This window comes from Nannobrachium achirus, assembly GCF_963921795.1.
Source record: "Nannobrachium achirus genome assembly, chromosome: 9".
Lineage (NCBI taxonomy): Eukaryota > Metazoa > Chordata > Actinopteri > Myctophiformes > Myctophidae > Nannobrachium > Nannobrachium achirus.
This window is the reverse complement of record NC_137818.1, coordinates 61695563-61716972: the sequence shown is the minus strand read 5'-3', so window position 1 is coordinate 61716972 and position 21410 is coordinate 61695563. Positions and strand designations below refer to the sequence as shown.

At 41.9% G+C, this 21410-nt stretch overlaps 1 protein-coding gene across 1 annotated transcript; it reads left to right on the top strand.

The window, feature by feature from the left end:
* Nucleotides 1-482: 482 nt before the first annotated feature.
* On the top strand, nucleotides 483-21284 carry rbsn (rabenosyn, RAB effector). Its single transcript, XM_080734195.1, has 12 exons — nucleotides 483-571; nucleotides 4419-4706; nucleotides 6932-7066; nucleotides 7918-8018; nucleotides 8589-8634; nucleotides 8734-8895; nucleotides 10753-11027; nucleotides 13625-13695; nucleotides 14284-14370; nucleotides 14472-14574; nucleotides 15199-15303; nucleotides 17414-21284. Exons 2-12 carry the CDS (start codon nucleotides 4547-4549, stop codon nucleotides 18539-18541), a joined length of 2373 nt encoding a protein of 790 aa, XP_080590321.1. The 5' UTR covers nucleotides 483-571; nucleotides 4419-4546; the 3' UTR covers nucleotides 18542-21284.
* Nucleotides 21285-21410: the final 126 nt, after the last annotated feature.

The following is a 21410-nucleotide window of genomic DNA, read 5'->3' as shown; positions in this document are numbered from 1 at the left end:
ACCTTGTGAAGAACCCCCAAAATGATATGTATTTGGCCACGGACCCCCATCTCAAAATGTTTAGTTCCAGGAACCCCCCAGAGCAAAATTTGAGTTACAGTTGGTCGCTTAAAAAAATACATATAGGCCTATTCAAGATTTGCAGACATTTTCACAATGTTTCAAAAATAGCAGATCTACAAGCTCGCAGCGCTGTGAGCTTGTATGTCTGCAATTTTTCAATAGCTAAAGTATAAAATAATTAAGGTTTTTGAATAGGCCTACTTATGTGGGGGACCACCTTTGTGATTAAACCTTTTATATCCACTGGTATAGAACGTATATGAACAGTGGGCAGCAGTACCCAAGACCAACAGTGGTAGGCAGCAATACACACCAACAGGCGAAAACTGAACACACAAGGTTGTGTTGTTTCTGTGTTTGCGACTGTGCACCGCATGTCCCTCATGGCATGCCGTACGCACGAACTGTGTGCAAGTCACATGACTCTAGGCAGGGCTGCTATTCTGCAGCTGGACATTTCAAGCTGTCAGAACAACCCAAAATACAGTTGTTGTTGTTCTGTACATTTGTAAGTATGCTATAAACGCCGCCTTGTTTTAGTTTTTCTTTGCAGGGGTGATTTGAGCATTATTTGCCTATAAAACGATGATGTCTATGATGTTTTAGCTTTACAAGACAGGAGAGAAACTAGGCTAAAGCTAACGAGGCGTAGTTCTGTCTGCAACGGGCAGCGCTAGCCAACAACACTGATCCAAATACATATTTCACCCAACAATTGTTATTTATTATTATTTAAATTTTGGGCCAGGTCTGCGATTATTTTATTCGGATAGTCACAGTAAACTGTGTTAATGTTGTGGTGCGTGAAATAGCCTGCAAAGTCCACTGCCCGTTAATATAATTTCAGGTTTTCTATGTGCATAGTAGCCTGGGATATGCTTCTTTTGTTTATTCTGACATTTGCATATGATATATGGAAATGTCAGAATCGATCAAACCCCCACTACATCTACGAAAGTTGGATCAATCCTGGTAGACAAACAATGATCGTTTTACATACCATGTACAGCAGTGGATCTCAAACATAGACATTCTCATGTCAAGGAGCCAGAGACACAAATGACCTGCATTTGGCTGCGGACCACTACACTACCTGAAAAGATATTGTGCCCATGAGACTTATAGCAACATTTACGTAACGAAATAGCAGCTATACCAGCTCACAATGCATGCATTGTGAGAGATTTCAGAATATAAAATAGGGCTTTAAATATTTAAACTGTTCCACATTTTGCTGGGGACCCCCCCTGGAACTCCTTCAGCTCTCCAGGGGGGTCGAGGACCCTACGTTAAGAACCAGTAAGACCAGTTAAGAACCTGAAGAACAATGGAATTGTACACTACTGAGTAGTGTACAATTCCATTGTTCTTCAGTTATAGCCAGCCTATGCCCTATGGTGGTCTGTTGGGTGAAGTGGGGCCAGAGGGATTGAGTATAGTACCAGAGCAATGCATAGTAGGCTAGTCATATGTGTAACAACATTGTACAGCACATTATTTAGCCTAATAACATTGAATATAGTATGAACAGGAAGGATGAATTGAATCAAAAGATTCGGTTTCACATCTTCGACTCATCATTCTGTTTCTGTGTGTCTGGTCCTAGCCACAAATTGCAACACTAGAAATGTTTTAATCGGTTGAATCTAGGGTTGCAATACGTCCCATAGGCAGCCAATGCATCAAAATGTTTTTTGGAGTATCCTCTTTCTATCTGCAAAGTGTTTGTTTCATAAAAACCAAGCGTAGACATGTTATGAGCTACTTTCTATCAAGAAATTCAGTTCAGGTGACTATTTTTTCTAAGTGCTGGAGTTTGGAAGCGCTCGTGGGAAGTCACACTGCGGTCCTGTGTACCATCTGGTTCTAAAGCCCATTTTCCACTGGCCCAACTCCACACCACTCCACACCACACCGCCCACTTGTGCCAGGTCTTCCACTACAAGGACCGGGGTAGAGTGGTGTGAAAGTGGTACTAAACAGGGTACTAAAAAGTATCCACTGTAGAGTAGGTCTGAGCTTGGCCAAACAGGGCCAAACACTTCATAATGACTGATCACTCACTGACTTTTCATTTAGACCACCAGGAGGATATAGTTGTAATACATGATAATAGATTCTATTGTGTTTTAACCACTATTATAATCTATTATAGTGTATTTTAATTATCATAGTAATACATTAATACTTTATAATGTATTATAATCACAGTTATAATCCATTACAGTGCATTATAATTAGGATAGTTGTAATACAAATTTATATAGTATTATAATCACAGTTAAAAGGGTCAATTTGTTTCTTACCGATAGGGGTACTTTTTTGTAATGGAAAATGTAGATATTTTTATGTGGTGTGGTGTGGTGCTAAAACTGCAGTCGAAAAGGGGCTTATATGTCACAACCTAATGCAGGAGGCAGAGGGACATGGCTTTATAGAAGACAAGCGCTTCCAAACACTTAGAAAAAAAAAACATGTCTGCTCAGATTTATTGACAGATAGTAACTCATAACATGTCTACACTGTGTTTTTATGAAACAAACACTTTGCAGATAGAAAGAGGATACTTCAAGCTTTCCATACAACCCCAATATTGGTGAGTTTGATGTCGTTTAATACAATCAGAAAGAAAAAAAAAACTGTTTTGATGCATAGGCTGCCTATGGGAAGTATTGCAACCCTAGATTCAACGGATTTAAAAAATATCTAGAGTTGCAATTTGTGGCTAGTCTGGTCCAGTGGACACAATGTTTAACAGTGCAGGACACTTTAAACTCTGCTGCAGCACAGCTGCATTACAATACTCAAGTAGGCACACATGAATAATAGTCTTGTGAAATCACTTGTTACAAAAATAGAGTACTCAATTCTCAAGTACCGAAAACATTCAACAATGTGTCAGTCTGGGATGCATTTTGCAACATATTGGAAAGGACAGTCTCAGGCCTCTATATCGTCGTTGTCGGGTGAAAACCTTGTATGTCCAAAACCGTTCATTTTGCATTTTTCATTTTAAAAATTATTTAAACTAGTGAAAACAGCCGATCTACAAGCACACAACGCCTCGCGGTGCGAGGCGTTGTGTGCTTGTAGATCTGCTGTTTTCACTACTTTTGTGCGACGGCCTTGTATGATGAAGCAGCCAGGGCTTTACTTTGCGAAAGAACATACACATTTGGAACTTGGAGATACAAGGTTTCCACCTGACAACGATAATATACTGTAAGACAGGGCAGTGTTGCAAGGAAAGACAGAGATAGAGAGAAAGGAAGTCCTGGGTGGGTCTCACAAGAAGCATGTCATTGCCGCAAGCAACTTTGATGCTATCTGAATCTTTGTAGATCCTGTGTACCACCTGTTTTGAAATTGCACTATATGCTGTTACATTGAGAGATCTAAAACAAGTGCTTCCAAACAAACACATAGAAAAATCATGGAGTTTATGGACAAAGTATTGACAAAGAGGATAATCCATGCTGTCCATAAAGGTTGCATATTAGTGAGTTTATCAGTGTTTATTACTGTCAGATAAGACGTCTCATGAATGGGCTGTCAATGGAGCTTGTTTTAGCTTATTTCAAAGTCACTAATACATATTAAATTAACTTCGAAAAGGCTTCTATAAGCCTACACCAGGGGTAGGCAACCTTAGGCACGGGTGCCAACATTGGCACAGGGGAGGGTGATCACCGGCACACTGGCAGAAGTGTGAGAGGATTTTTATATTTTTAGGGGCACGGTGGTGCAGTGGTTAGCACTTCGCCTCACAGCTAGAAGGGGGAAGCTGTGGGCGCTGGGGGCGTGTTCCTCCACCCGCGTCATCAGCACCCACACCCTAGGTGGGGTTGGCGATAGGGCCTTTCTGTGGTGAGTTTGCATGTTCTCCCCGTGTCTCCTTGGGCATAGGCCCTCACACAAAAACATGCAGTAGTCCTGGTTTCTATACTACCTCCCCCTAGCCAGCCGGGTGCTCCCCAATGTCCCCTCGCACGGCAGGGGGAGAGCGGAAACCAGGACTACAGGTTAGGTAGTCACCGGGTGAGAAAAATGGGTTGCAAAAAAATGGCCCCAAATAACTTTTAAATATCTTGCAATTGGCGACGAGTCTCTTACTAAATCGGCAAGAGTGCCTCTCATTCTCAATACATAAAGGCTAAGCTATATAACCTCTCCATCATCAGCAATAGTCATGGTGCGTGTTCCCCACAATCCCAAGCCCCCACCGTTGTGCTTAGATTCACCGGGAAATACGCGGTCGCACCCCTGCCCTAGAACCATTTAAAAAGCCACAAATCCTCTAGGAGTCAGTCTAGTAGTGCAAGCTTTACTAATACACCACCTTTCTGTGATCCCAGGAGCCAGGCGTTTTCCTCTGGTGCAATGGAGCTGACATGGGGTGGGCTGCCCGCCCAGCGCTGGGCAGACTGAGGCTATTGGATATTATCTCCTCTCCAGTCTTGCACACCAGCCAAGTCTTGTCATCATGGCCTCTGGCTACCCACCCCCATTTGAAGGGGCAGAAATGAAGGAGGGCTTCCTCTGCCCTCTGTGTCTGAAGGACCTGCAGTCCTTCTACCAACTCCAGGACCACTATGAAGAGGAACACTCAGGGGAGGACCGCCATGTGAAGGGACAGCTCAAAAGTTAGTCCATACGCACAGGGCTGTTGCACCAAATTCTGGGCCCTGGGTCCAATTCACTGCATTATTTCGTGCTTTAACTATTGAAAAATAGCAGATATACAAGCTCACAGTGCAGCACCGAGTGCCACGCTGCGAGCTTGTAGATTTGCTATTTTTTTTAAATCGTGGAAGTTTGTGCAAGTCTTTGAAGGTTTTTTGAAAAACCTATGTTTCTATGTCAGTGGTGCTCAAACTTTTTCATGTGAAGGACCCCCAAAATGATATGAATTTGGCCACGGACCCCCATCTCAAAATATTTAGTTCCAGGGACGTAGTGTAGCAGAGCCTTTCCATCCAGTGAGCCAACAAGCACACTAGCGTTACCCTGACTATGTTTGACCTGAATAGAACACACCCTTAAAGGACAACTTTAGTTTTTTACATCAAGGGTTCATATTTTAGATTGTAATTAAAGAATATAAAAGATAAATGTTAAAATTATTTCATTTACTTCTTTCTATTGTTTTAGAGATTCTTATTTCAGTGGTTGGGGGCATGCGTACAAGTGGCTAAATATGTCAATTTACACAGAATAAGCCCATCCCCAAGATACAACGCAACCTTTCATGATTGGATGTGACTTATGGGGGCTAGAAGGGTTACTGTAAATAGCAATACAGAAACTGCTGGCTTATTGTGTCTAAAAAGATATACTCTGCCACTTGTACACATGCCCCCATGCGTACGCATGCCCCACATTTTAGCACGGTAAACGCGATAAAACAATAGAACGAAGCAAATGAAAACATTTTAACACTCACTTTTTCTTTTCTCTAATTACAATCTAAAATATGAACCCTTGTTGTAAAAAAACTAAGTTGTCCTTTAATTAGTATCATTGGTAACACACCTGTTTACCCTGCAATTTCATGTCAAAATGGCTGAAAATATCAGTGGTTTTTATAAAGGAGATATGATGGAAGAATTGACTATAGAAATCACCACCTTTCATCCCTCCCATTGTAATAGTGATTACCTCTTCTTTTGTAATCCCTCTAATTAAGGCTGCACGATATGGACCAAATTTCATATCTCGATATTTTTGCCAAATATTTCGATATCGATACGATATTACCGTACACATTCCATATTCAATATTTTAAGTGTTGCAACAGTGAAAACTAAGCATTATTCAAAAAAACTGCACAATAAGTCAATATCACTCTTGATTTTAAGTCCTATTGGGTTCTCACACTTGTTATTTTGATAATCTAAGTGTAGCAAAAAGCAACGATATATAGGCGATGTATTGCCCAGGGCAATATATCACGATACCGTTGCCTTTCGCGATACTGATATTGTGCATGGTCATATCTCGAACGTTAACGATAACAATATATTGTGCAGCCCTACCTCTAATCATTGTAATCTGTCTGCCTTCTCTTCTGAACCGTATGTTTATTAGGGATGGGTTCAAATGGTCAACTAGAACACTGGTTTTCAGCATGGGGTTCCACTTTCCAGGGGGTCCCCAGTTAAAATGATTTAGGAACCAAATCGACCCCTTATGTCTAACTCATAGAGAGTCAAATGGAATGTAAGGTTCCATTTGCACATTCAGTTAAATACAACAGGATTTTACTGTGTCTGCAGATAGGGGTCAAGGACTCCCATCAGTATCAAATGGGGGTCCTGGAAATTAAAAAGGTTGAGAATAATTGGACTAGTTGACCAACAGTTGGCTATTTAAACCCTTAAATAAAGCAACAACATTTAGTTGAACAGCCAAATGCCTACAGTATATACAGTTAGGGCTGTCACAATTATTACATAATCGTCTAATCGCAATTATTTGACATAATAGCAATTATTTGACATAATAGCAATTATTTGACATAATAGCAATTATTTTGTGATAATCATCATAATTGTTGACATGTTGAAAAATGTTTATATATGTACAAAGTAAACATTAAAAAAATAGTGGAAATAGCCACAACGCATCATCAATGTTCTTTTTAAAGTGTAAAATTGTCAAATATGTCCTTCGTTTCTTTGTATATTTAGGTTGTGTCATATCTACCATGTGCAACTTGAAAGCCTACAAGCCAAACAGAAATGGAGTTGTCAACGACAAAAACACAATTAAATCGTTAATTGCAATTATTTGAGTGACAATTAATCGTCATGTAAAATGTCATAATCGTGACAGCCAACCGCTAACGTTACTCTCATGTACTGTACAGGTCTGGTCCAGAAGGCTAAGAAAGCCAAAGACAAATTACTGAAGCGAGATGGAGAAGACAGGCCTGACACAGGCAGCTACGAGTCCTTCTACTATGGTGGAGTGGACCCGTACATGTGGGAGCCCCAGGAACTGGGTGAGAGACTGGACACAATGGACATACTGTATCTAATTCTATTAGGTCATTACCAGCAAAGCACATCGTCGTTGTCGGGTGGAAACCTTGTATGTCCAAAACCTTTTGTTTTGTATTTATCATTTTAAAAATGATTTAAACTAGTGAAAACAGCCGATCTACAAGCACACAACGCCTCGCACCGCGAGGCGTTGTGTGCTTGTAGATCAGCTGTTTTCACTACCTTTGTGCGACGGCCTTGTGTGCTGAAGCAGTGCTTTACTTTGCAAAAAAATTTACAAATTTGAAACTTGGAGATACGAGGTTTCTGCCCGACAGTGGCGATATCTTGCTAATATGAGGGACCTCATTATTTTCTCAGCGATTAATTGAATGGAGATGCGTGTTTATTTTTTATATATCACCAACCAACATTATTATCGACTACATAGATTTATCTGATTAACCATTTAACTTTATACTTTGTCGTACAATGCTGAAGAAATAATGAAACTTGATTGCGAGTTTACATATGCTCAGAAGCTTGTAGATCTACTCTTTTCTCAATTCTTTGCTATTGTACTAAAATTATATATGTATATTTATTTCCTTTTTTTGAATTGATTATATTATTTAAATCGATAATTTCTCATAATTGATTCTATTGATTCGTTCTATTAACCACTTGAAGTTGAACTCATTTTACTACATTGACCAGAGTCGCCCAAGGGATCTATTTTTCCCTCTACACCAAATCTTGTTGGCCGATCATTCGCGCCAGAATATGGATGCTAAGGTTCATGTGGTTAACCTTTGCACCTCTAGCTAATATTATATTCCATTGATCAGCCTTTTCTTTGTCTCATTGGTAGGAGCAACTAGAAACCATGTGGACTTCTTCAAAAAGCACCGGGCAGCCAGGATAGATCATTACGTCATAGAGGTCAACAAGCTCATCATCCGTCTGGAGAAGGTGCAACAGCAAATCGCTACTTGTTAATACCAATGACTTTATTTTCACTGTTTCACTATAGACCAGGGGTCTTCAACGTTTTCAGGCCAAGGACCCCTTAGTTGAGAGAGAGATGAAGCAGGGACCCCCCACAACCTTTCCATAGATTCCATAGTTTAATCGTTTGACAGCACAATCATCAGTGTATTTTGGATTCATGGCAATTTTTGTTTTCAGATATTTAACCACTTGAACCGTCAATGCTTAATAACCTTGACCTTTCACTCTGTACTTAGTCTGCTCTTTTTCCCCTCTACACCAAACTTCTTGCTGAAAATAGACGATCTACAAGCTCACAACGCCTCGCAGTAGATCTGCTATTTTTGTCTAAAGTTCTCAGATTATGGATGCTAGGGTTCAAGTGGTTAATATAAAAAAGGAGAAAAATAGTTTCTATCACACAAAGATTCGGAGGACCCCCTGTAGTAACTCTGAGGACCCCCTAAGGGTCCCGGACCCCCTGTTGAAGACCCCTGCTATAGACTAAATGCTACCACCTCATCCCTTACCAAGAAAACCGTTTATTTTCAGCTGACGTCATTTGACCGGACCAACTCGGACGCTGCCAAAATCAGAGGTTTGTCCTCATAGCTTTTCAATAGCTAAAGCATTCAATAATTCTAGGCCTAAATGGGTTTAATATGAGCAAATAACTGAATGCCCGTATCTGTTACAGCCATAGAGAAGTCTGTAGTGGCCTGGGTGAGTGACTCGGATGTGCCCTTCTGTCCCGACTGCGGGCACAAGTTCAACCTGCGGAACAGGCGGCACCACTGTCGTCTCTGTGGGTCCATCATGTGCAGGAAGTGCATGGAGTTTGTTCCCCTGCCGTTGGCCTGTAAGTATCATGTTCATTTTGGGGGTCATTTTAGTTAACTGACGTCAGACGCAAGACTGCACATTTAGGCAAGGGCCTGATAAGATCTCCATTGACTTTCATTATGAAATTAAAGTTAAATATTTCAGAAAGTAAATATTTCTAAACATTTAAGTGGAGATAACCTTTCTGAATTACCTCTGGAAATATGCTAACACTAATCAACCCGGGGCCCTTGACCCACATTTCTCCCACACACTTTGCTAACCTAGGGTGGCTAAATGCAGACGACAGGGTTAAACCACTAAAAATGGGATTGACATTCAAAATAGTAAATGCAAATCGGCCCTCCACCAAAACAGTACCTGTTTATCTGACAAATCACCTTAAAAAAGGTTAGCGACACCCACAGCCACAATACCAGAGGGAGCACACATAACGACCTGTTAGTACAAACATGTCACACAAATATGGGTAAATTCTCTTTCTACAATACTGCCACACAGGTGTGGAATTCCCTGACTGTTTCACTTAAGACATGTAGCTCGCTGGGCCCCTTCAAGGTGGCCCTGAAAATCCACCTTTCAGGAGGCCAGAGGCAAAGGTAGTCAACACTTCTCCCAGTGAACACCCACCACCTTCTCACTTATTTATATTTGATAATTGCGTTAAATGTAACTATACTAAAACTAAAAGCCTTTTCACAAAATAAAAACTAAACCAAACTAGCCAATCAACTTTCACAAACAATTACAAACTGAAATTGATAACATAAAGTCAAAATGAAATCATAAAAGACAAACGCAAAACTATAATAACCTTGCAGAGCACGCATAGCGAAATAAAATCCTATCCAATCATAACCAGTGTCAGAGTGGAGTCGAGTCACATTTCTGCCAGTTCACCACCACGGTGTGAAATTCGAGCCCCTTTTCCCTTCCCTGCACTACTATGCTCGAGTCTCACCTACAGTACATAATAGGTACTGTGAGGCTGAACTGCACCTACTGTACATAAATATATATACTGTGAGGTTTTTAATTATTCTGACCTGTTGCACATAGAACACACTGTGAAGTGGTTTACAAAAGGTTAAAGTACAGTAGCTATTACGGGAAATAATGCCATTGGTGTATACATTATGCCAAACTTTATGCACATCATGACATGTACTGTACAGCTGAGGATGCTTTTTTCATTTTCTTTGCTCTTTTGCCTTTTGCACTCTCTTTCTTTCCTAAGTCATTATTATTATTACTGTATTAATGTGTTGTTTCTTGTTGTTCTGCTGTTATTTTATATATACCACTGCATTGTCTGAAAGGAAGCCGAAAAAAAAAAAAAGTTTTACTCTTATGTACCTATACATAGGGCTGTCACGATTATGACATTTTACTTGACGATTAATTTTCACTCAAATAATTGCGATTAACGATTTAATTGTGTTTTTGGAGTTGACAATTATGACGATTATTTCTGTTTGGCTTTTAGGCTTCGAAGTTGCACATGGTAGATATGACACATAACCTAAATATACAAAGAAATGACTGACATATTTGACAACTTTACACTTAAAAAAGTACATTGATAGTGGAAATAGCCGATCTACAAGCTCACAACGCGTCGCGATGCGACGCGTTGTGAGCTTGTAGATCTGCTGTTTCCACTATGTTTGACCTTTTTTTTTAAATGTATGAAAATGTTTCAACATGGAAACGATTATGACGATTATGAAAAATAATCACGATTATGTCAAAGAAAATCACGATTAGACGATTATGTAATCATTGTGACAGCCCTACCTGTACAAGTACAAAAGACGTAACAATAAAGTACAACCTTGAACCTTGAACCTTTCTCCGTTTGCCCCCTCTCCAGATAAGCTCATCAGTGGGACCCGGGAGGCGCTGTGTGTCCCCGGCAGCCCTGGCCAGTCCCAGCAGCAGCAGGTGTCTGCGGCGGGGAGCGGCGGTGGTGGCGGTATGGGCTCCCGGAGAGGCAGCATCAGCAGCCTGAGCAGCGTCACCTCTATGCTGGAGGAGAAGGACGACGAGAGGATCCGCTGCTGCCACCACTGCATGGACACCCTGCTGAAGAGGCAGCAGAAGCTGGAGGAGAAGGACCACATGCCCGACATAGTGAAACTGTATGAGGTAGGGCATTCACCAAATATTCGAATATTAGAGTATCAAAGTCACTATTCGACGTTGTTCACAGAAGTCGAATATTCACTTGTTTTAATTTTTTTATTGTTTTCTCTTTAAATGCCCCTGGTGGATGAATTTCTTAATGCTCTATACCAGGGCTTCTCAAACTTTTTTAGGCTGTGACCCCCAAAATAAACATATTTGAACTGGGGACCCCCACTCTGACAAGCACATTGTAGGTATTACATTTAATGTGACGGTTCCGCAGATAAATATTGTGAAAATAGCAGATCTACATGCTCACAACGCCTCTTGCTTATTTAATATTTGACAGTTTTGCCAGTCCTGTCGAATATTCGACTATTCGAATACTTTGAGGTTGAATAATTCGAATAGTAAAAATCACTATTCGTGAATGCCCTAGTATGAGATACGGTCAGGGGCGGGGGGGAAGTGGGACTAAGTTACTAGGGCCCAAGGTTGGAGGGGCCTGTCATTATTTTATACTTTAGCTATTGAAAAATAGCAGATATACAAGCTTGTAGATCTGCTATTTTTGAAAAGGCGTGAAAATGTGTGCAAATCATATGTATATATATATTTTTAAGCGAACATTTGTAACTCAAATTTTGCTTCTGGGGGGGGGGTCCCTGGAACGAGATGGGGGTCCGTGGCCAAATACATATCATTTTGGGGGTCTTTCACATGAAAAAATGTGAGCACCACTGACATAGAAACAATAGAAACATTGAGAAACAAAAACGTTTGAAGGATTTGAAATATAGACTTCCACACATTTTCACAAGGTTTAAAGAAATAGCAGATCTACGTGCCGCGCTGGGTTAAACCCCCTCCCCCTATGAAGAACATTCATGGGGGGCCTGCAGTGAATCCTTGTACCCAGGGCCCAGAATTTGGTGCGACAACCCTGGGTACAGTAGGTCATCGGTATCGATAGTCAGCAGAGCTGAAGGTCGGAGGCCTGGTTATACGAGTGCCCGTGGACGGCGAATGCGTATTTAAAGGAATATTTCACCCTCAATATGACTATCTCCCTTTGAACCTTGAAGCCTTGAATACATGGAACATTTTATATTTAGCTTTTGTCGCTTTCTTTTAAGGTGAATGAAGAATGGAAACATTTGAGAAGTAGAGAATACTTGATGAATCGACTGAAAAAATAAGTGGACCATTCATTAACACATTGACCGCCATTTTAACATACCTCCGTACTCCCACCTGCCATTCGTCTCCATAGACTTCCATGTAATTGGGTGTGCACGGATCATGCACACCCATGCCTAGATAATGCACCACGTGTGTCCACATTGCTCACAGCTTTCAAACAAAAAAATCCGAATGGAAATCCGTTCAGGCATTCATGAGATAACAGCCACTATGTTTAACAAAGATGGCTGCCAAAATGGCTGCCATGCTTGAAAGATGGGGTTGCTATGGGGGTTAAACATGCAATTTCGCGATTGCTATCATGCCTACTCCATTTTTTGGGGTCCAAAATTCAAAAAAAAAAAAATGATTTTTTTTTTTTTTTTTTTTTTTTTTTTTTTTTTAATTCTCGGGACTATCGGGCCTGGCGGGGAAAGACATTGGAATAATCTCGGGACTATCGGGCCTGGCAGGGAATGAGTTAACAACAGCAAAACTAGTACTACACATCAAAAATGTGCTTATAAACTCCAACACTGTTCCCAGAGTGTAATCCCAAGTGTTTTGTATCCATTCGTATCCTCATTACTTCAAAAACACAGCTTTGATAAACTGCTGCATTTGTATGCACAAGCGAGGAACGTGCCCTTGGGGTTAAACATGAGCTGAACATGCACATGCTTGTGACGTTGGCGCGTGGTTTAGCCTGGAACAGTTTTTAAACAATAAATATTCTGTGAAAACGCTGTTTTTTAAAGTAATAAGTATATGACTGGATACAAAACACATCGAATCTGAGAATCATGTGGATGTCTGTGAAGACATGAGCTTGTGGCTACGCTTCGTATTTATTGTTTGCCTGACATTCCCCAATTCACCCTTTGTCAGCCTTCTGATTGGTCCCTGACTGGCCAACCAGAAAAATCATTCACTTTTGCTGTACCTGGTCAGTGCGAGGTACCCAAGATGCACTGCTCTCTCTCTCTCTATGCCCCCTGCCTGTTTCAGAGGATTAAACTAATTAAAACATGTATTTTTTTGTTCCTTTTTTATTAATATTATGTAGATGTTTTTCTTTTGGTACTTAAAATAGCAATAATGAGGCTATAATGAGGCATTCACTTCCATTATAAAAACAATCTTCCCTGGCTTTTTTGTCCCACCTAGTTACAGAGTGACATGGGGTGGGACTTGACAAAGGGTGAATTGGCAAGATGATTTCTCATGATAAATAAGAAACCATAACAAATTTGATGCACACTGCCGTGACTGGCAAAGCATTTTGCTTGTAGACCTTCATCGTGCATAGATGCATTCCTCCATTACTCTTTCTTAGTCGCATCTTTATGTTTGTTCTGTCATATCCTTCCTTCCTGGGATTTAGTCAGTTATTTCCTTCAATTCACTGGCTCATATTTTGTCTTCCTGTTTGACAGAGGCTGAGGTTGTGCATGGACAAAGTGGACGAGAGGGCCCCAGAGTACATCCGAATGGCTGAGTCTCTCAAGTAAGGCCCCTTACGTTGGCAGCCATCATAAACAGAGAAATGACTGAAAATTGGCATTCTTTGATGTATGTAGATCAGGGCTTTTCAAAGTGGGTGACGGGGCACCCTGGGGTGCCGCGACGGCAGTCCAGGGGTCCAGCGAGGTAATTTGATAATATTTGGAATTTATTTGGACACTTAAAAACATATTTAGTATCATTTTAAACTTGAAGTACAAAGTTATTTTCAGTCAGTTCTAACCAAAATGGCTGTTATCTCAACGTTTTCCTCGCAACATAATCGCTAAAATATCGTCACTGTCGGGCAGAAACCTCGTATCTCCAAGTTTCAAATGTGTACGTCTTTTGGTAAAGCAAAGCCCTGCTTCATCATACAAGACTGTCGCACAAAACTAGTGAAAACAGCCGATCTACAAGCACACAACGCCTCGCGATGCGAGGCGTTGTGTGCTTGTAGACCTGCTGTTTTCACTAGTTGAGTGAAAATTATAATGTAGGGGTGCCTCGGATTAAAAAAATGAGACAAAAAAGTTTGGGAACCCCTGATGTAGATGACTTGAACTGTAATTCTGGCTGCATACATCCACAGTGCTGGAGAGACGACGTACAATCTGGACACTGCTGGGGGACTGAGAATGGAAGTACAGAAGTACTATGAACTAATCGATGCACTAAGGTAGAAGTCTAAACAGATTTGACTTTTAACAAAAATAATTATTGCTTTTCAAACATTTTTACCCGGGTTAAATTGATTTTTTTTGTGTGTGTTTTTGTTAGTAAGAGGATTTTAACTCTCGGCGTGAAAGATGACCCGCCGCCACATCCCAAGACCCTCCAGCTGCAGAAGATGGTCCGCTACACAGCTACACTCTTTGTTCAGGTGAGACGTCCAACAATCCTGTTTAACCCATTTAGGCCTTGAATTATCGAATGCTTTAACTCAGGGGTGGGCAACTTTGATGATGGAGAGGGCCACTATATTTTCACACTCACCTCAGAGGGCCAGTGGGCCACATTGCATATACAGTCAAAAATAGCAGTCAAAATACAGTCAGACGTGTTGCAGTGCGACACATTTTGTATGTACCAAAATTTAGTATTTTAATTTAATTTCAATTTGAATTTAAATAAAAAAGGATTTAGAAGACACTTATAGAATCGGGTCAGAATTCAAATGTTCACGATTTTTCAAAAATAGCAGATCTACAAGCTTGTGAGCTCTGCTATTTTTTAATAGTTAAAGCATAAAATAATAATATGCATAATGTGTATCCGTTCTGAATGGGTTAATATTGTGTTATTTCTTCTTTTATGGATCTTTTTTATGTAAAGCACTTTAAGCTGTATTTGATTTCATGAAAGGTGCTAAACTTTCAATCACTTTCAAATAATTTATTATTGTTAATTTGACAACAGATGAATGTGATCCATAAAACCTTTTTGTCTATCCACACCCTCCTCACTTCATACCTTCCTCTGTTCTGCATTTTGTTCCACTTTCTAGGAGAAGCTGTTAGGTCTGATGTCTCTGCCCACTAAGGAGAAGTATGAGGAGCTGAAAGAAAAGAGCAGACAAGAACAAGAGAAGAGGCTTCAGCAGGAGAGATTGGTGAGGAGGTCCTGAATACGCACTGTTAATGTATCCTTGTCACAATGCGGTGCCGCTCGTTTTTTGGCAAGCAGCACCGTCATGGTAGCCTGGCGGGGCCCGACGTCATACTGTGTTCACTCACTCTTTCCTTCCACAGTATAACGTCTGGACTTCCCGGCATAGGCAGCGAGTATCCTGATTATTTTCTGATCGGGGCACAACAAACGTAGTCTTTCTGACAACAAGTGAAAAGCTTTCCCTGATTGGTCCATGTGTAGACGGTGACGTAGATGCATGCCGCAGCATTTTCAAAACGACAATGGCTGCCCTCGCGATGCAACAAGTGTAACAGTTAACGCTCTAACGATAAAACAAACAATAAGTGCAGTTATTTCAGAGTTGGAATCAATTACAACAATTAAAAAAGACCACGGGGGATGCGCTAGCAGAGTTCATCGGCCGAAAAGACGTGTTTGTTTGCCGTTCTTCCGACTGGCTGAGAGATGTTTTGCTACGCTGATTGGTTAGAGGAGTCTGTCTGTCAAGGCAAGTACTCCCGCCCACTTTTCAAGCTGCCAATAGGCCGAAGGCCAGGCGTTATACTGGGGAAGGAATAGAGACAGACGGGCTCCTACAAATTCACGCCCACAATTGAAACAGCGGCCCCGCTTCGGGTAAGGGAGAACGGTGAACTGCAAGCCAGCCCATAGAAAGTCATTGCAATTCACCTTTGGTTAGCCTAATATTAAAATAATCATACACGAACTGAAGACTATATTGATTTAAATAAAAATGTGTTTTCAAATGTATGGCCTGACCCTGATAACATACCTTCTTGTTTGCTAAATACATGATGTGAGTCACGTTTAATTTGCCACTTGAATGGGTTACCCATAATGTTAACAGAGAAGAGGGGAAACGGCAGAGAGAAAACCTGTCGCTTTTCAGTGACATCACTGTCTTTACTGCTGTGCGTTTAATGAGTGCCGACTTTGAAGATCCTGACCTTTTCAACTACAGAGTGGATTCTCCAGGTTAGTATTAATCCAAAAATAACCTGCAAGACTCCGTTTGGAAGAAGCGAGATGCGATCATTTTCCAAAAATAAACAGCCTAATTATACATGAGAGACAAGCATATCTGGGTATTGAAACCCTCAAGGGATGCGTTCATGACGTATGTACCATGCGACCACCTAAACTTAAGATTTCCAATGCTAGCACTTTTGACTCACAGATGAAGTATATTAAAGTATATTGTAGGTAGTGTGTCAAGATGACAGATATGCCACTTTAAAAAGGCAACATTAAACTCATGGGACACTTTATTAGAACACAAAAAAAATCGCTATGGACTCAGTAGTCAACCACTGAAATTATGATATTTCACGATGCCTCTCATTGGGATTGCATTGGCAGCTGCAGTTCACCGTTCATCCTTACCCGAAGTGGGGTCGCTATCACAATAGGGCGGCCATATTTGTAGGCGCCCGTGTGTCTCTATGAGTGAGTGAACACAGTATGACGTCGGGCCCCGCCAGGCTACCGTCATGGGATGAAGTGCACACATTTGGCTTCAGTCTCCAGTTACCTGTGAAGTTAGGGTACAGTATGTGTACATCAGTGTTGTTTTTGACAGCAAATTTTGATTTCGTTTTAGTCATAGTCTTTTGAATAAAATGTCATTTAGTTGTAGTCATAATTTAGTCACCTGAAAAGTTTTAGTTTTCGTCTAATTTTAGTCGACTAAATATAAGATTTTAGGCGACTAAATCTACAGTTTATTTAGTCAACTGAAATGTATTTTGGCAGGCCTTGATGGTATCGTAATGACTGATTTTACACTTGGTTGCGTGCTGAAAATAGCCGATATACAAGCTCACAACGCGTCGCTTGTAGATCTGCTATTTTCAGCACGCAACACTGGAGAGCAACCAAACATAAAATTACTCTCTTCTCCACTAGTCCCTCCCTAACGTTTTAGTCTAGTTTTTATTTTGTTGACGAAATTGTCAATATATTTAGTCTTAGTTTTTGTCAGTGAAAAAACGCAGTCGACATATTTTGTCATAGTTTTAGTCGACAGAATCAACACTGGTGTACATTTCACACTCCTCTCTTTTCACCAGGTTGTCCAGGAGACCCTGAAGAGGAGGCAGGAGTCCGAGAAGAACCGCCAAGTCGCCAACATCAACGGAGAGCTCCCCCAGCAGGCCCCCGCGCGGGCGCCGCGCATGACCAAAGCCGGCGGCTGGCTGCCCTCCTCGGACTCCCTCCACGCGCGGTGCGAGTTCGAGGACCCGCTGCTGCAGCAGATCGAGAACATCCAGTCGTTCCTGCGCCAGGCGCGGGAGGCCCGCCGGATGGACGAGGTGGCCATGCTGGAGGAGAACCTGCGGCAGCTCCAGGACGAGTACGACCAGCAGCAGACCAGCCTGGCCATCGCCCTCTCCCAGAAGCTGCACAACGAGGAGAGCCTGCAGCAGGACGAGATCCGGCGCTTGGAGGCCCGCGAGAGGGAGGAGAGGGAGGAGATGGAGCCCGTGGCCACGGCCCTCTCCATCGTCTGGGGGAACTCTCTGGACCTGGGCCCGGCGGGGGACTCCCAGCGGGACGAGGAGGAAGAGCCGGCGGAGGAGGAGGAGGAGCTGACCCCCAAAGCGGAAAGGAGCCCGCCGTCGTTGAGGGCGTTCCCGGCTTTCGCGTCGCAGGAGGAGTCGCCTCCGAGACTGAGAAGCTTGGGCGGACACGTGACTCCTCCCGGAGGCGAGGAGCAGAACAGCGTCTCCCTCAACCCCTTCGACGAGGAGGACTCCTCCACGCCTGTGGAGGAGGACGCGTCCAACCCCTTCTTCGAGGAGATCCGGAAGGAGCACCGGGCGACCAACGGCAAGAAAGAGTACAACCCCTTCGAGGAGGAGGACGAAGGCGGGGAGGAGGGACAGGCGGACGGCGCGGCGGGCAACCCTTTCGAGGAGGAGAGCCGCGACGCCGGCAACCCTTTCGCCGAGGCCTCCTCCGGGAACTCCCCCCCGGGGGCCTCCTCGACCAATCCGTTCGACGGGGCGGACGAGGACGACGTCCTGCGAGACGTCGACGTGATCGAGGAGGAGCTGCTCCTGCAGCAGATCGACAACATCAGGGCGTACATCTTCGACGCCAAGCAGAACGGCCGCCTGGACGAGGTGGAGCTGCTGGCGGAGAACCTGAGAGAGCTGCAGCGCACCCTGCAGGAACAGAAGAAAAAGACACGCTGACGCTTTGGTTCTCCCCTAACGGCCCGCACCGGATCACCCGCTACTTATAACAAAGGTTCTCCATCCACGTGGATAGCTCACTTTAAAATGACTAAATGATCCCTCAGACACAGTGAGGACAAGGTCGGTTGTACTTGATACGTACTGTGTCTCAGTAGTTGGGGAGTTATGAAGTGTCTACAGAAAGTTCCATCCTGTACAAGCACTACAAAATGCATTTTGAAGTCGTGTTGGCAGTAACTGTTGGCTGTTTTGATAGAATGGAGACAAGGGAAGAATACCACTTAAAGGATAATTCCTGTTTTTTTTTATGCAGTTGCCAAATGGATGTTTTGAACTGGAAGTTGTCTACTAAGCTATGATATGCATAGTTTGGAAGTCCCATCAGATTTGGCAAATGTTGCCATGTCACAAGGCAACTACAGAATATTTCCAAAATCACTTTCAAATAATCTCAACAGTACCAAGTTGCTTATATTAAGATGATTTGGCCCAAAATAAGAGAGATGTTTTAATTGCTCTTGTATGGCTAATACTCTAATTTGTGTTCATGTGATTGTTAACAATCAAACAAACACTCTACTTACTCTACACTCTACACAGGCAAATAGCCAGTTGAACAAAACAAAAATTAATCGCACAGGAAAAAAAAGAGAAAAGAAACCGTCTGGTCCAAGACTGAGAATTGTGCAACGTAGCACATGAAGGACATTGACCAAGTATGAAGTATATATTGCATATTTAAGCTACTAATTCAATTTCACCATTTGGAATTGTCACTAAAGAAAGACAATTTGTTTTCATAGAGTTGCAGGTGAAAAGCACAAGGCTCACTGCACGATCGCAGGAACGGGTCGTGTCGTTTGCTAGCAGAGAGCAGAGGCTGGCTTTAATCTTAGTCCTACTTATTAATAGAGTAGGTACAACTACAGTACAAAGAGAATATACGTGACAGGATTACATGCACAACTAGAGAGGTTTGCTTCAATCTTAGCCCTACTTAACAAATACAGAAGGTAGATGAACTACAGTACAACTGAATATACCTGACACAGGGTTCCCACGGTCATGAAATTCCTGGAAATATTTTGAAATTAGAAAAATATTTTTTCCAGTACTGGAAAAGTTTTGGAATTGATCAAGGGTCCTGACTCCTGGAAGGTCCTGGAAAAAAATAGCTATGCATTGTGTTTGGTTATTGATTTTGTTAATACCTCTGAAATGACAAATTAAACATTGGCCAAATTGTCAAATATTAGAGGCAGAAATTGTGAAAATGGCAGATCTACATGCTCGTCGCGAGGCGTTGTGAGCATGTAGATCGGCTATTTTCACAATAAAACCGTGTTATACAAAATTCCTCTACTCTTAGTGCTCGTCAGGGTGGTGGGTCCCCAGTTCAAATATGATTATTTCGGGGGTCAGGGCCTGAAAAGGTTGAAAACCACTGGCATACACTACTACCTGTCTTTGGGCATTGAGCATAGGAGTAAGCGACTCGTTATTGAGCTGAATTATTGTTATATAGTCCTGGAAATCGGGTTAAAAATTCTGGAAACATTTTGGAAAAGTTTTAGAAATGAATTGGTAAAGATGTGTGGGAACCCTGCTGACAGGATCACACAACTGGAGCTCTCAGTGGATTGTAAACTGTATCTATGCCAGACCAGGTGTCCAGTCTTATGACGTATCTGGGATGTATGACTCAACATTTGAGCGTAGTTACAACTCTAGCCAACCCCCATTGACTTACATATTATAAAATGGACTCAAGTTAAATATTTCAAAAAATATATAAAACATGAAAACACGCTGCTCGCTCCTCTCTTGCCTTTGGCCTGGCAGAGGTAATTAGGGCTGCAACAGTTAATCGAACGAATCGATTTAATCGATTATTACAAAATATTCGATTTTGGTAGAGGGGCACATTTTTGTTTTGTTTTTTAAAACCATTTCAAAAACGGCAGATCTACGAGCTCAAAAACAATTAGAATTAATTTGCATAGATCTGTTGATATATATAAAAAAAATCGAAACGATTATTTGATCAATCAAAAAGTGTATCGATAGAATCCGCTATGAAAATAATCGATATTTGCAGCCCTAGGCATAACTTAAAAGCGTGATGAATGTTGTGTTCGTCTCGAGTGGTTTGCTGTTAACGGCTGTTAATTTGTCAGTGGAAGTTTTTGCATTTTGGATGCAACAATACAAATTAGCATGTGTAAATTAGTGTTTGGCTACTATCCGTCTTTAATGCATGATTCAGTTCAAATGCGTTCTGCTCAGTCTTCATCTCAGGCCTGCGTGTCATAGTTGGTGTTAACGCTGGTTAATTTTGGAAATGGTGAAAATGTCATGGTTAAACAATATTTTCAAAATCCTGCTTTTTTTTTGTTTCGTTTCGTTTACCGTGGTACTAATTTGAGCCACCCGAGCACAGAATGAATGCGTTAACGTAGCTTTTCCTAAAGGTAGCATGATTTGTGTCCACGACGATATCCTTGTGAATTGCTGTTTGATGCTGTATTTCTGTGCGGGCAATGGTCTAGTTTCTTGTCCCTCTACAGCTGTGTTTCTCAACCTTTTTTCTGCATGGGCACACTTGTCCCAAGAATCCATGGGCACAGCAACATAATACGGGGGTGTAAATATCGTCACTGTCGGGAAGAGACCTTGCATCTCCAAGTTTCAAATTTGTACGTTTCTTCGCAAAGTAAAGCCCTGCTTCATCATACAAGGCTGTCGCACAACAGTAGTGAAAACAGCAGATCTACAAGCACACAACGCCTCGCATCGCGAGGCGTTGTGTGCTTGTAGATCGGCTGTTTTCACTAGTTTAAATCATTTTTAAAATGATAAATACAAC